Here is a 15,870-nt window from a genome sequence, read left to right on the forward strand (position 1 = left end):
CATGGGTGTCCACGTAGCGGTACGTGTGGACCACACAGTGGGCGGTTGTCCTTTGGTTCTTGTGTAGCCATCGTACGGGCACCCTGGTAAGTATGTACAGTCCAAATTTTGGGGTGGGGTTCCCAAATTTGGGGCGTCGGCCTCGATTTGCGTCGGACCGCCCCGGGGGACGAATTTTTTTTGTCCGAGATGTTCTCGTGGTCGTTGGGGTACAGACCGTTCGTCAATCAGGCGCCTGGTCGTGCATTTATTAAGGTTTAAAGGTCGTCGCTTTTTAACTAAAAATGACTGAAATTTGCGTATAAGCTTGATCCGGTGCCCGTTTTGGACGCTGTAAAATCCTATATTAGGGTAAAATCGCACACAAATTTTAAATTTGGGCTCAAAATTTAAAGATTCTAAGTAGAAATGACTCAAATAATAAAATCATTGATTTTTATACCATAAAAACTCATAAATTTATCTATTACATGGACATTTCTTTATTAGTGAAGATGGGTATGTTACACATTTTTACCCTAATCCTACATGGCCTTTAATTCTATTATAGCCAAAGAGCCACCACCATATCAAAAATAATTTCTTACATAAAGATTATTGTAGCATCATTTTTATTTTTCTATTCATAGAGTTTCAATTTAAAAAAATATTCATGGTTGTAGTTTCTCAATTCATGGCTTGGCTTCAAAGATCTAATTTTTTTCATAATAGAGTTATTAAGTTGAGAGAAATTTGGTTTTATTTAGTACACCATGTGTTGTTTTTTTTCATTATTTAATCAAAACTAGACCTTAGTATATTAATTTTTATTGTAGGTGTCTAAGGCTATAAATCAATCTCGAATACATAAAATCGTCTTTTTTCATTTTGTTGTCTTTCTAGTTACTCTAGAGGAGGGACATAGTGAGCCTGCCCCAACACAACAGACCATTGTTAGCCTTATTTGCTGCTGTTTGAGAGAGATGTACCGAATATACATGTGACTACCACTGACACGCCCTCCACATTACACATTGTCACATGGTTGGAGGTGATGTTGACATCTTTTCGATGTGACATATATGGACAAGTGGATGAGGCCCAACAACATATAAATCCCATATCACACTACATGCAATATGGGGAGGAGGTCGATAGACTTTTTGGGATAATAGAGGCAGTTCTAGAGCTATTTTGTAGCTGCATACGTGAGTTAGAGAGGCTGCTCAACATAGCGAGGTGCTCCCACCCATATGGATGCCATCACATATATGTAGTGGATATGTAACCTCGCATATGGGATGGTGCTACATAATCGGAAGATTCCGCTATACTTTGCAATATAGCCATATGTAGAGTTTGTGCTTAGTCATGAGGTGAACTAAAATTCTTATATAGACCTAGAGGTAGTGTCAATAGAGGAAATATACGTCATGTTGCACTAGAGGACCAAGAGAGGCAACCTTGAAGGTTTTGTAGCTTTATTTTGCTAATAAGGTAGAAAGTGTTTTTGTGGTGGATCTACCTTCTTTGGTAGAGATGAAGGTTTTGTAGCTTTATTTTGCTAAACAACACTTATGGGCTGTTCATCGAAAAGAGAAGCCAAAAGGTTAGACTAGACTCTTGGTTAGTGAAACCAACCATGAAAAAGGTGCGTGTTCTAAATGCCCCTATCCCCTATTTATTTGATGAATCCCTTTCATTGTGCCACGGCTGGAGTAATGGGCACATGCCTCTTACAGGTGTCTACTTCACAGAAGAGCTCAAACTAGCTATCAAAGTAGGTAGTGAACTCCAACCCTTGACCATCATCCCGCCACCACAGGAGAGGGTCATACTAGGAACAATGAGAGTGGTCTCGGAAGCTAGTTCTATCCCGTTTCTCTGTCCATCCCACCACCCAATCCTTGTTGATCCAGTGACATCTAATAAAAAACTATGTCAATCTCTGAACTCTACGGTTCAGTATTTAGCTATGAGTTCTCCTAGGCTGTGATAGTAGTCGTAGACTCAACTTTTAGTGTGAAAAAAATAGCAAATTCCTTCAAAAACTTGCCCCAAATATTTTGTGGATCCACCTCATGGCCAACTTCCATGCCTAAGCATAGCATGAAAACATTTCCACGTCACCCAAAACACACATTGAACACTCTTGGCAACTTGGCCACGTAAATTGACAAGGTCAGGGATTTATCTAGAATATCAAGCACCTTAGGTATGTGACTTTCCATAAAATTTCAACTCATTGGAAGTCAACACCCAAAATCAGTTAACAGATACTATCACTTTTTCCTCGATAAATTTTATCACCCCCGTTTGACACAAGGTCATGGGGGTATGAAGGGTCCACCTGTGAGCACTCCATCTCAGTACATAACCCAAGAGATTTGTCTGATTACTCCGGATCAGTGCTCACTCTTCAACTGGCAAAAACCTCGTCTCATCTCTCCGGATTAGCACACATTTTTTATGAGGAAGACGATGATTACTAGAAAGTGTGCGCACATACAACAATATCATGCCTAAGTACAACAAATGATCAAGATAACTGTTACTGAGCACTCCATGCTAGCATCAAGATTAAGATCTGTATTGTTCTGAATTATCACCAAATCTAATGTGGTTTGCCACTAATCTCTTCGGATCAGCTCCAAACATGGATTTTTCTTTGAACCATCATGTTTAACCTTAAAACTCTAATATCTATGTCCAGATACCCATGTTGATCACTCTAGATCAACATCCTACTTGACATAGTAGACAACCACCAAAAGTAGTGACTACACACCACAAAAATCAAAAGCCAAGAAAGTCCATTTCTAGTGTTTGCCTTGGTCTCCCATACCACCAAGGTTACAAGGGTTTGCGTAGAGTAGTTGATGTCCCATACCACCAAATGATCACGAAAACTATTGTGACACAAAAAATGAACCTTCTTTCTTTGGTTAGATGATTCCACATCCCCAAAACCCAAGAGTGATGCAAAATATCACCATTTATGTAAGGCACAAATTCTAACCATATGTTCGCTGTTTAGGAGATTAAAATTCTAATCTTGAAATTTTACAATACTCACTTTGGAGTATACTTATAGATTAATCCGATAAATCTTGGGCTACATGTAACTTCAACCACTTGGATTCCAAATTTTACGGAGTTACAAAACGAACACGAGGAAATTCATCACTAATATTTCCTAAGATGATATTACATGATATTACATGTCATGTACTTCCCAAATTTATCAAACAGAAGGAATCTAATCGTGCTCCACCTAAAATGGAAAAACTATGTACTCAACTTAAGCATGGTGAACCCCAAATATTAAATGTCCTTATACTTGGGGTTTACATACTTGAAATCCCTTGATTTTGAGCCTAGGATTACTACAAAACCCTAAATTTAAGATCATAAATCTTTAAATCTACTTGACCCAGACATCTTTGCAACAAAATATTTGTTCCACATTGGGTCCATGTTCAAATTTTAAACATATTTCACATTTCTTGCAAAACATAAACTGTTTGGCGTGTGAGAAGCCACGCAAGAGGGCATGAATCTCTACAAACACCACACACAAGTGCTTGCATCTCTACGAACCAAGTTCACAACACTCTGGTTGTTAGATGACACAATGCTATGGTTGTCAAACAACAAAACACTATAGTTACCATACTCCCAAGATATCTAACAAGCATAAGACCACTACGGTGGTAGCTACGACCATGAATCCAATGCAAGTGTGTGCACATGTGTTTAGTAGCACTAAAACTACCCACAAAGTGATGTGCAAACATGTATCTGCAAGCATGTACATCCATATATACTCGGCAATTGTAAACTGCACCACATTCTACATATTCACAGCAGGGAGAACTATATGCATGTACCCATGCATACACACAACCATGCTAGGTATATCTCGAGTTCTGTCAAGAATCTCCAAAGCGTGTACAAATGGAGGAATGGAATTCTTTCCAAGAGAACCCATGCACAAGACCTTGCATGCATCCTACACCACGCATGAGGGCTTGTGTCTCTACGGACTAAGCGAAGAACACTCTGGTTATCAATTAGGTTGCTAAATGGCACAATGCCACTATTGTGAGTGTACCCAAAGATGCTTTCTTATTAACCGGGGATAAGGACCATGTGCCACTTTGGTCTCAATCACACTACGATGAATTTTGTAAGCAAATACAAAGCAGGTTTTGATTGGGTCGACTGTCTTAACCAACTAGTTGGGTCGACTGTCTTAACCAACTAGTCTTAACCAACTAGTTGGGTCGACTGTCTTAACCAACTAGTCAAGACAGATAAACTTGTCATAGAGAATCGTTTTTAAACAAGTATGGTTAAAAAGAACCATAAATTAGACCTAAGGAGCACATTTCCTTAGCCCAACAAATCATAACAACTTGGATAGTGGAGACTGACACTCGTGTGCGTCAACATAACAAGTTGGTGGAGTCTGACAACTCTTATATCTTATAAAAAGTTACAAAACTTAAAAATCACTAAGCTGATAGCTCCAAGTTAGCTTTTGGAGTAGACTCGCCAAACACCAAAGAGCAATGGTAACTCCACAATTAGGTCACCTTCAATAGGGCAACTTGTTGATGTATGCCCAATGTAATTGTGTGAACACATGTTTGTGAAAACAATGTTCACAAACTTAACCATAGCTGACCCGTAATCAACATACTACAATGCATGAAATACCACAAGCCTAACGGCATCACATTGGTAGAGGGAGGTAGATACTATGGACAATAGCATTTGTGTCATTTCCACATTTTTTTAAGTAGCACTACAGCTACCTTAAAGTGATGTATAAACATGTATTTGCAAGCACAACAAACGCATATACTTGGCAACTGCAAACTGTGTCACATTTTGCATTACATCTCAAGAGAACTGTATGCATGCTACCATGCATACCTGTAACCATGCCGGATACATCTCAAACTCTATTAAAAATCTTTTATCATCAGTAGCAATTCTCAACAGCTCGGCCATAACTGTTGAGATCAAACGCCAGACTCCCTCCGAGCACAAAATCTCCTCTTTCATGATTTTCATGCCCTCATGATGCGACAAGGACTGCTTTAGGTTAAAACCCTTCACAACTATGTTAGCCTCTTTAAGATTTGTCATGCTGCTACCTAAAGTGTTGAGAGCTTTCCCAAATCCAACAGTACGATCTCTCCCAAGAAGTGCTCCCATCTCATTCACCTTTGTAGCTCCTATCCTTACCACAATGGTTGTCCTTGATCTTGCAGTCCTAGCTCCTATCCTTACCACAATGGTTGTCCTTGATCTTGCAGTCCTAGCTTTAGTAAAAAGCAGCCAGGCAAGTCTAAATTGCAATTGCGCCAACCCCCATTGGAGCCTAAAGTGAGATGAAGTTTTGTTTTTGGGTTTTCTCTCGAGCCTACCAACATGGATGGCCTATGTTCTTGGAATCCATTCTTGCTGCTGCTACCCTTGGCCATCTCATGCGCCTAGCTAATTCGAAGATCATAGAACTACACTTTGTATACATAAACTCTGATGTGCTGACCATTTGTGATATGCCTGTATGGTCCGTGTGGGGGCCTCTTGTTGTTGCAATGCCTATCCTGCTGCTATGTTACGGGTGAGCAATTGTGCTGCTATATGACGGGCGGTTGTGCACCTTACGTGACCTTTTGTTTGAGCTCCTTGCATAGACAAGCCATGCAACTTGAAAGACAATGTGAGACTCACGAGAACCAGAGCGCGAGTGTCTGTGCTCATGCCTCTTGGCCCCTACAGGGTGGCTACTCCCCTTGCACCTTGATGATCGTCTCGCTAGCTCATTTCATTGCAGTGGAGGCTGCTAAGAGATCTGACGGGTGTGTTGCCACTATGCGATTCCTTCCTGCCACACTATGCGCTTGGTTCTTTCACGGCCCTATTGAAACTTATCTCTAAGGTTCTCTCCTTCCACAAAAATGGGTGGTTCTCATAGTGCAGTGAAATAGGAAAAACGAGAATTCAAAAAACTAAAATAAAAATTGAGATCATCCTTATCTCTTCTGAAGCCTAATTATGCGGAGAAGCGAGCGATCGATCCAACCATGCTCTGATACCAATATCATGACGCTATAACCTCCACCATAGCCGAAAAGGGCTCTCAGCTCTAGTCACCACCCAATCGTAGAGGATACCATGGATCACTCCACACTCCCGAGCACTTATAGGGGCCTGCCCCCCTGCCCAAGTGCTTTGGCTTGGGCGCCCTCACCCCTAGACCCTGGATGCACTCACCGTTTGCACTCTGGTGTTTGAGCTCCGCATATGGTTGAGCTCTCCTGCGCCATTATATGTTACGTGACATTTCCTTTCTATGCTTAAGAGGTTGCTTTAGCTACACTTGAGCCCTTCCTTAGTAGTCTTTAAAAACTCACAAAATTCAACGCTAATTTTCTCTCCATTTAAGCCTTATGTATGCTTCTTGTGTTAAACTCCCAATTCATGATCTTGTCACTATGGTAACCTATATCCTATGATAACTAAAGCTTGAAAATAAGACCCATTATCAAGAGTGTTGGATTCCCTCTAAGCAACCCCAATTCTACATTGTGGGTAATCAAACCTTTAATTGGATCACGTACGGAGGTTTCCTTAAAGTGGTGGGCATCCTTCCTCAAGTGCTCAAGGTCAAGGTCAAGCTTCGAGCTCTACCTTTTTCAACTATCAAGTCAACAATCAACAAGGTCACCTCTAGCTTTTGATCTATTATGCCTGTTGATAAATGGTTAATTGAAATTAATTCAAGTGTTTAGCTTGTTTGAAAAAAGGAGAAATTCATGCTTGTTCATAAATGGTTAATTGAAATTAATTCAAGTGTTTAGCTTGTTTGGAAAAAGAAGAAGTCTAGTAGAGAGTCAATTCATGCATGACTTTACCCAATTGAGATATGGTGTGGGTGAATTGAAGTCTACTAAAAGGTGTTATTTTTCTTGCAATGAAGGCTTTTTCTCTTGTATGAAGAAGTTGTTTAGTTTGAAAAAAAAAAGAACTGTGCAATCTTTCTTATCTAGAGGTTAAACTTGTGAATGGGTGATTGTCTATTTCAACTATGTGATGTCATCTTTCTAGCCATGTTTAGATTAAGTTGGGTATCATGTTTTGTATAAGGGCATGGAGGATAAATTGCTCCATGATTTACCCTCTTGGGTACAAATTATATAGATGATAATTGATGTGAAAGAGTGTAGCTTAAAGAGAGTAGCCATTACCATGTTTTTCAACCGTATTAATGTTCTAATACATGCATATACTTTCATAGGTAATGTTATGCACGTCTAAGCTCATGTTAATGATGTAGTACATGTATGTGGATTCATAAGTGATGTATATACTTACATATGCCTACATAAGAGTGATGTTATGCATGTGTAAGCTTATGTTAATGATGTAGTGCATGTATGTGGATTCATAGGTGATGTATATACTTATATATGCCTACATAAGAGTGATGTATATACTTATATATGCCTACATAAGAGTGATGTTATGCATGTCTAAGCTCATGTTAATGATGTAGTGCATGTATGTGAATTCATAGGTGATGTATATAAGTACATATGCTGGCATAAAACTGATGTTATGCATGTCTAAGCTTCTGTTAAATTATGTGGCGCATGTATGTGGATTTACAATGAAGAGAATCTAGGGTCAGTAGCATGGAGTACACACATGTGCTATAGCCTCCTAAACATGGGAAGACTTTGATGAATCAGCATGAAAATTATGTTTTGAAAATCATCTCTGCTAAAAGCCCGTATATGCTAGGATAATCATCGCCCACCATACCATGAATTACCCTGAAAATCGCCATGGGAGGGATCGTGCCCGACGCCAATCCTCTGCAAGAGGCAAATCAGCTAGAAGTTGCCCTCAGACAATATGCATATGCCCCGGTTGTGTAGCGGAGATGCGAGCACGGACTTAGTGCTTGTGGAAGGAGTATTTAAGGGATACCCCTTTCTTGCTTTTCGTGAATGACGATGCTCTCCTGTGTGCGTGTTACAGACAAACCCCGATTTCAAACATAAGCTTACCCGGAAGCCGCTATGGATGGACGGCTCGGTCAATTCAAGTTGGATCAAGAACAGGCTCAGGCAAGAGAGAAATGCACAAAGCACGACAAAAAGAAGAAGAAGAAGAAGAAGAAGAAATAAAGAACGGTGTTTGGAGGATTCTTAGCTTAGAGAAGGCACTGTCTTCCTTGGAAGAAGGGCTTCAGCCCCAGCCTTCCTTTGAAGACTTTACATGCATCTTGCGCAAGTGCATGAAGGAAAGAGACCGAGCACATGCACTGCGCTTGCATGCTTACATGCGCAAAACTGGGCTAGAAGCTCATACATCATTGGGGAACTACCTTGTCTCCATGTTGGTGGAAGTTGGAAGCATGCATGATGCCCAACAGGTTTTTGACAGGTTGGTGCTTCAAAATGAGCAATCCTGGGACTCCCTCATCAGTGGTTATATCAAATGTGGGAAGCAACAGCATGCTCTCACCCTGTACCATAAATTGCCAAAGGACGATTCTGTACATCTTAGTGGGCATACTTTTGTGGCATTACTGAAGGCTTGTGCGAAGCTGAAAGATCTGGAAAGAGGCCTTGAAATACATGACCAGGTTGCACAAACAGGGCTTCTTGAAAGAGACCTTTTTGTTGGCAGCACCTTGGTAGATATGTATGCCAAATGTGGCTCACTTGCTAGAGCACAGCAAGTATTTGATAAGCTTCCAGTTCGGAACGTCGTCTCATGGACCATACTTATAACAGGATATGCTGAACATGGACAAGGTGAGAAAGCACTCAAGTGTTTTGAACAGATGCAACTGGAGGGTCTCTCCCCGACTCCTCTCACGTTTGTTTCCATCTTGAAAGCTTGTGGCAGCATAGGAGCCACAGACAAGGGCCAAGAAATACATGCTGAGATTGAAAGACAGGGGTTGCTGAAAAGAAACATTTTTGTTGGCAGCACCTTGGTCAATATGTATGCTAAATGCGGCTCACTCGCCAAAGCACAGCAAGTGTTTGACAAGCTTCCAGTTCGAAATGTTGTCTCATGGACTGCACTAATCGCAGGATATGCTGAACATGGGCATGGTGTGAAAGCACTTCAATGTTTTGAACAGATGCAACTTGAGGGTGTCTCCCCCAATGCTGTCACATTTGTTTGCAGCTTGAAAGCATGTGGCAGCATAGGAGCCATAGACAAGGGTGGAGAAATACATACAGAGATTGAAAGACAGGGGTTGCTGGAAAAAGACCTTTTTGTTGGCAGCACTGTGGTCGATATGTATGCCAAATGTGGTTGGCTTGCCATAGCACAGCAAGTGTTCGACAAGCTTCCACTTCGAAATGTAGTCTCGTGGAATGCACTGATTGCAGGATACGCTGAACATGGGCATGGTGAGGTAGCACTTAAGTGTTTTGAACAAATGCAACTCGAGGGTGTCTTCCCAGATTCTGTCACGTTTGTTTGCAGCTTGAAAGCTTGTGGCTGCATAGGAGCCCTAGACAAAGGCCGAGAAATACATGTGGAGATTGAAAGGCAGGGATTGGTGGAAAGAGATCTTGCTGTTGGAAACACCCTGGTCGACATGTATGCCAAATGTGGCTCACTTGCTATAGCACAACAAGTGTTTGACAGGCTTCCAGATCGAAACATAGTCTCATGGAATGCATTAATAGCAGGATATGCTGAACATGGGCATGGTGAGGAAGCTCTCAAGTTGTTCGAACACATGCAACTCGAGGATGTCTCCCCAGATGCTGTCACGTTTGTTTGCAGCTTGAAAGCTTGCAGCAGTATAGAAGCAACGGACAAGGGTGGAAAAATACTTGCTGAAGTTGAAAGACGGGGGTTGTTGGAACGAGATCTTTTTGTTGGCAGCACCTTGGTCAATATGTATGCTAAATGTGGCTCCCTTGCAAAAGCACAGCAAGTGTTTGACAAGCTTCCAGTTCGAGATGTAGTATCGTGGAATGCACTAGTGGCAGGATATGCTGAACATGGGCATGGTGAGAAAGCACTCAAGTGTTTTGAACGCATGCAACTTGAGGGTGTCTCTCCCAATGCTGTTACGTTTCTTTCCAGCTTGAAAGCTTGTGGCAGCATAGGAGCTACAGACAAGGGCCAAGAAATACATGCTGAGATTGAAAGACGGGGGATGTCGGAAAGAGACCTTGTTGGCAACACCTTGGTGGATATGTATGCCAAATGTGGCTTACTTGCCATAGCACAGCAAGTTTTTGACAAGCTTCCAATTCGAGACATAGTCTCATGGACTGCACTAATGGCAGGATATGCCCAGCTTGGAGAAAGTGAAAATGTTTTTCATATTTTTGACAGAATGCAAGGGGAAGGTGTAAAACCAAATCCAGTCACCTTGGTGGTTGTTCTCAGTGCATGCAATCGCACAGGCCTATTTAATAAGAGCCAGACATTCTTTGAGGCCATGAGCAAAGACTATGGCATTGCTCCAACTCTTGAGCACCACACTTGCATGGTTGACCTCCTAGGTCGTGCAGGCCAACTGGACAAGGCAATAGCAACGATAAAAAAGATGCCGTTCTGTCCTAATCTCGTATTGTGGCATACTCTGTTGGATGCTTGTAGGAATTCGGGAAATGTGGAGTTTGGAAAACAGGCCTTTGAACATGCAGTGCATTTGGATGAAAAAGATTCTGTAGCTTTTGTGTTGATGTCTCACATCTATGACTCGTAGAGGAAGCAAACAAGACAGTTGCAATGAGAGTGTAAATAAAGGCCTTGAAGAGACCAGGACATTGTTGGTGGACTGACAACACTGCCAAAATTGTGCATTCATTGTGGTTGGAGATAATAGACATTCCGAAAGCAAAAGATTTAATGAAAAGAAGAGCTAGATCTTTCCTTCAAACGAGGGAGGAAGGTTATGTCTCAAGTTTGCATTGGGTGTTTCAAGAAACTTCCACTAATGTGGAGTAAGACGTGTTATATAGGCACAATGGGCACTTGTACATGATGTCCAAAATCTCTAGGTTTGCAATGACTACATTTGGCAACGGCAATTATATCCAAGAGAGGGCGAGGAAACGTTCTTGTCAAAGATGCAAAACACACTCATGAATGGAAGTGTATTTGTAGGGACAAGTGGGTGACGGTAGTACGATTGCAGTACGTGTTGCCCCTTTCCCTAGAAAGTCTCATGTTTCACAAGGTGGCTTTGACGGCTTTTGCTTTGCTAAGTGATGGTTCTTTGGTTCATGTTGGAGTTGGCATCCTTGATAGCTGGGTTGGTTTCTAACAATACATTAGCTTGGTAAAGGATTAAGGAACATCATGAACAAACTAATGTGTGTGTGTGTGTGTGTGTTTGTGTGTGTGTGTGTGTGTGTGTGTGTGAGAGAGAGAGAGAGAGAGAGAGAGAGAGAGAGATCACTAGGCATTTGGGATGGCCTTTGGGTTGGAACATATCTTTCAAAGAAGCAGTTGCATGGGTGCAAACATATTACTACTCACTTGTCTACATGACCTTTGCATGTCAGGTTGCGAATAATACAATCCATCATCATGGCTTACATAGAGTTGTTCTTGTCGTTGCTAATTTGGGATAAAAAATCACTTAGATACATTTCTGTCATTAGCAATGGAACTGTTATGGAAAACAAGCAATGATAGGAATGCTTCAAGGCTATTGAAAATGGAGCATGTATGTAGTCTTAAAATGCATGGTGGGCTGAATATCTTGAATCAGCATTACTATGTATTGGCTCGAAAAAGTACCATGATAATAACTTTCATTGAACAAGGACAGTTGTGGATATGGACGATGGTTGCAATGTGTGTGCATTATAAGGTTAATTCTTTTGGGCATTGGAATCTCTCCTATTGGGATATCTTGTTAAGGCCAAGTATAAGAAAAAATCCTAGGTTATCCCTACTCTTTTAGATTGCTGCAAGATTGGAAGTCTGTTCTCATACATTTACATTGGGCACATAATGCTAGTGTCAAAAAATGTGTATTGGAGTAGAGAATTTGATACGCCGTTGGTTGTGGTTGAGCCAAGAAAAGCTTATTTTTTAAGTACAAAAAGGAATTAGAAAACACTGCAGCTCACCTGTATATCTATAATAGTGATGGGTTATATATTCATCACTAATATCCATATCATCAAAAAGTAATAGGTGTTGACAAGGTTAGTTGCAAGTGCATGTGTGCATGCATACCATGATGTACATATGTGAAAAAAAGTTGTGATGCCCATAAATGGATGTAGGTGATGTGCATGTGCAATGGGATTAAAGCTATGTCATGTGTGAATACTCCTCCAAACTCCAAGATTTTTCAACTCAATTGCTTTTTTCAATCCTCTTTGCTGCTTTCTTTGACATTTTTTTTATATTCCTTTTCTTGTGGAGTTAAGATTATTAGATTGTTAAGGCATGGCAGTGGACTTTGCCCATAGTTGTGATGGAGCTAGGTGGCCTCCGTGGCTCGAGAGAGGATGCTTATGCCACCACCCCCATCTAAGATGCCTCTGACCACATGTCCGTCTCGTAGGAAATGGGCAAGGTTACATTTGTGTTATGACCTTCAAAGTAGTGGCCCATCATATTTACTCAAATTTTCAGTGCGGGGCTCAAATTCATCCGAGGAATCTGAGTTCTCTCTCTCCTCTATGGAAACTTGTAGTTTTCGTTCCATCCAATCCCTGAGGTCATTCCATAAATTTGTATTTTCTTTTAACAAAGTTCTAATGGGCATTTGGATTTAGGAAGAAAGAGAGGCTGAGAGGCCGGCAAGGTTGCATTGACAAGGAGCTTCCTCATGTTCAGGGCCTGGTTCATAGGGTGGACCTACAATGTGGACCTACAATGGTATATGGAAGTTCAATTTGGTTCTTATTTAGCGGGGGTTGAGGTTGAGAATTGGGTGCCAGAGGAGGGTCAAATACCTCAGCAAATTTTGTGTGGACACCTCGTGAGTCTTTGTCAGACTTTGTGTCACTGTTTGCATCGAGTTGTTCGGTGTGAACATGGGATTTGGGAGACTTTTCTTCTGAGGGCATTTAGCCACTCGATGGGGTCCATGGTAAAGGTGGTTTCCTTGCGAAGGCACCTATGGTGTGCAAAATGGGTTTAGGGTCCATGTGAGGCACAAGCAAAGGAATATGATGTGTTATGGGTGCCTCAGGGGTGTCGGAGCACAGGGGCTCCATGGGCTTAGCAATGGACCAGGTTTGGATCTTTCCATGATCAATGGGGTTTGCCTTGAGAGGCAATGGTTGAAATGGAAAGATTGGCATTGTAGAAGGTCATGGTGGCACTATGTGTAAGTGGTTAGTTGGGGGTGGTGCCACCAGTAATGCAAGGTGCCGGGAGGATATGAGGGTAATGGTACAAATGAGCTTTGGGTTTTCATTGGTTCGGTGGGCCAATTGCGCGGAATGGCTTTCTCGTATATTGCATCAAGAAAGATCGCCCATTTTCAGGCTTGATCAAAGGTTGAGGGGTCCTTCACTAACATATGGTCATGAAGCCTTGGATTGTGCAAGCCCAAGAGGAGATGGTCCATTAAGTGCTTGTCACTCAATTTTTTCCTTTCTTCGCAACATGAATCGAAGTACTTAAGTAGTCGTGTAAGGTTTTCTTTGGTTTTTGTTACGGGGCTCCATTTGGGCCCATAGGGTGAAAAGCCAAGATTAAAGGCCTCTCACTACTTTGAAAGTGCCTTTGTGCCAAGGGTCCAAGAAGTGGAACCATTGCACCACCTTGCCTTCAAGGGCTAAGTCCAAAGAGATGGACCTTTGTTGCATCATCGAAAATTTTAAATGCCTGATAGATTTGGTTAAAGACCTCGAGGCGGGATACAGGATCTCTAAATCCATGAATTTCGGCATAAGTTTGAAAGTTTTTACCCACATAGGTTGTGTATGTGATGTCTGTGGGTGCATTTGTTGTGCCACTCCCCTTCCTATAGCTTGTGCTAAGCTCGCAATGTCAATTTGGGGATCAAGGGGGGAGGTGGTGCATGGTGGAGGTGGGAATAGTTCCATGGTTATAGGAGGAAACGTGTGGGTGTGTGCAGGGCATCTACTCACGTTGGGGTAAATGTATGCAGGTGCACTACTAGATGAGGGCTCTTCATAAATCGTTTCGCCCTCACGGCCAAATGTGTTCGGTATGGCGGGGCCACATGTGAATATAGCATGACGGCGGGGGGTGCCGCCCAATGGAATGGAGGCATTTCTCAAGACTTGGGAGTGTCTTTAGGATGTTATCCTCATCAAATGATGAGATTTACAATATAGTGTGGTCACCCATTACATAAGTGTGTGGACATAGTTGTCGTATAGTAGAAATGTGTTAACCGCATGTGGTTAACACAAGTGGGAGTGGAGAGGAGTCAAAGAAGGGCATCAATACCTAGAGAATATTTGGCCTACCTCTGGAGCTCCATCCTAGCAAAGAATTCATTATTTGACATATCTAAGGTAAGCTTGAACTTATATGTCATATTTATTCTTTGAATTGGTCAAAAATGCATAGTTTGGCTCATAAATTACCATTATCAATTTTATCCTTTAATTTGAATAAGTTTCCTAGAGAATAAGCATTTCCATTAAATATTTAGTTCTCTATAAAAGAGAAATTATAGAGAGAATAAAATCAATGAAACCCTTGTACATGTGAACCTTAGGATTTATATTTTAATAAGAAATTAATGGGTATGAGAATAGAACTTTATTCTTTATGCTAGTGAATTTGACCTTAGGGTAGACTTTTAGAATTTATCTTAATCTTAAACCTTAATCTAAAATTATTTTATTAAAATAATAAGGTATGCATATCATGTATCCCCTTGATAGTCCAATCTAAATATTGTTTACGTTAATGCTATCCCCTTCTCACTCTGGCCGTGACCTTTTTTTGGGCGTTGGTGTCACGGTTGTAGACAATGGAGGCTCCTCGTTTGTTGATTTCTTACCCTTTTTTTTCTCAAGGGCCGATTGCTGCTTGGTGCTAGACATCTTTCCCTTCTTGGCTACTACAATGAACCAACATTGGAACTTTAAATTCCCAAAAAAATAAGCTTCACAGTTCATACAAATGATCTACCATACACAATGAAAAGTACTCTGAAATTGCTCTACCTCCTCTGGAGGAAAATCCCCCTCTGGGTAGTCTATCCACCATGGGCACAGTATCATGTGTCCTTGCCCCGAAGCTTGTTGATCCACTCTTTAGGGTACAATCATGTCTCCTCTGTCTCAAACTGCACCCATGCATTTGAAGGGTGCTCGAGAATATATCCCAATCACACACACTACTTCTCCACTACCTGATACAGAAATATTCAAGAAGTCTAAGAAACATTCAAGAAGTCTAAGAAACCAATATAATAAGAATAACTTCTCCATCATGTAAGGCAAAAAAATAAAAATAATAGTATTGTGGCATACTACTATATACCTATACAAGAGGCGTCATGCTGTGCATGGCAACAGGTGTGGTTGTTGGTCTGGATCCAAGGTGGCACGCATTTTCCCTTTCCACCTTACGAACGCCTTCTCAAAGTGAGTCTTCCTGTAAGACTTCAGGGCATTCGTGATACTTACCCCAAATTCCATTGTGGCTCTCTTATGCATGCCGGGTGAGCCTATTTCCAACTTCATGTACAATTGTGGCTCTCTTATGCATGCCGAGTGAGCCTATTTCCAACTTCATGTACAATTGTAGCGTGTACTCAATCAATTGGAACCAGTACACTTGACGATGGATCCACACAAAGAATACTCTATCGGATGGCATAGAGAACTTGCCAACTTCATGTACAATTGTAGCGTGTACTCAATCAAT

At 41.4% G+C, this 15,870-nt stretch overlaps 1 protein-coding gene across 1 annotated transcript; it reads left to right on the top strand.

The window, feature by feature from the left end:
• The first annotated feature begins 7,685 nt into the window (after positions 1-7,685).
• Positions 7,686-11,274, top strand: LOC147623690 (pentatricopeptide repeat-containing protein At3g09040, mitochondrial-like). The gene has a single exon (XM_086820288.1). It carries the CDS (start codon positions 8,141-8,143, stop codon positions 10,751-10,753), a length of 2,613 nt encoding a protein of 870 aa, XP_086676414.1. The 5' UTR covers positions 7,686-8,140; the 3' UTR covers positions 10,754-11,274.
• The last annotated feature ends 4,596 nt before the right edge of the window (positions 11,275-15,870 follow it).

This window comes from Cibotium barometz, chromosome 26 (assembly GCF_041138505.1).
Source record: "Cibotium barometz isolate CiBa-2024 chromosome 26, ASM4113850v1, whole genome shotgun sequence".
In the NCBI taxonomy this organism is placed as follows: domain Eukaryota; kingdom Viridiplantae; phylum Streptophyta; class Polypodiopsida; order Cyatheales; family Cibotiaceae; genus Cibotium; species Cibotium barometz.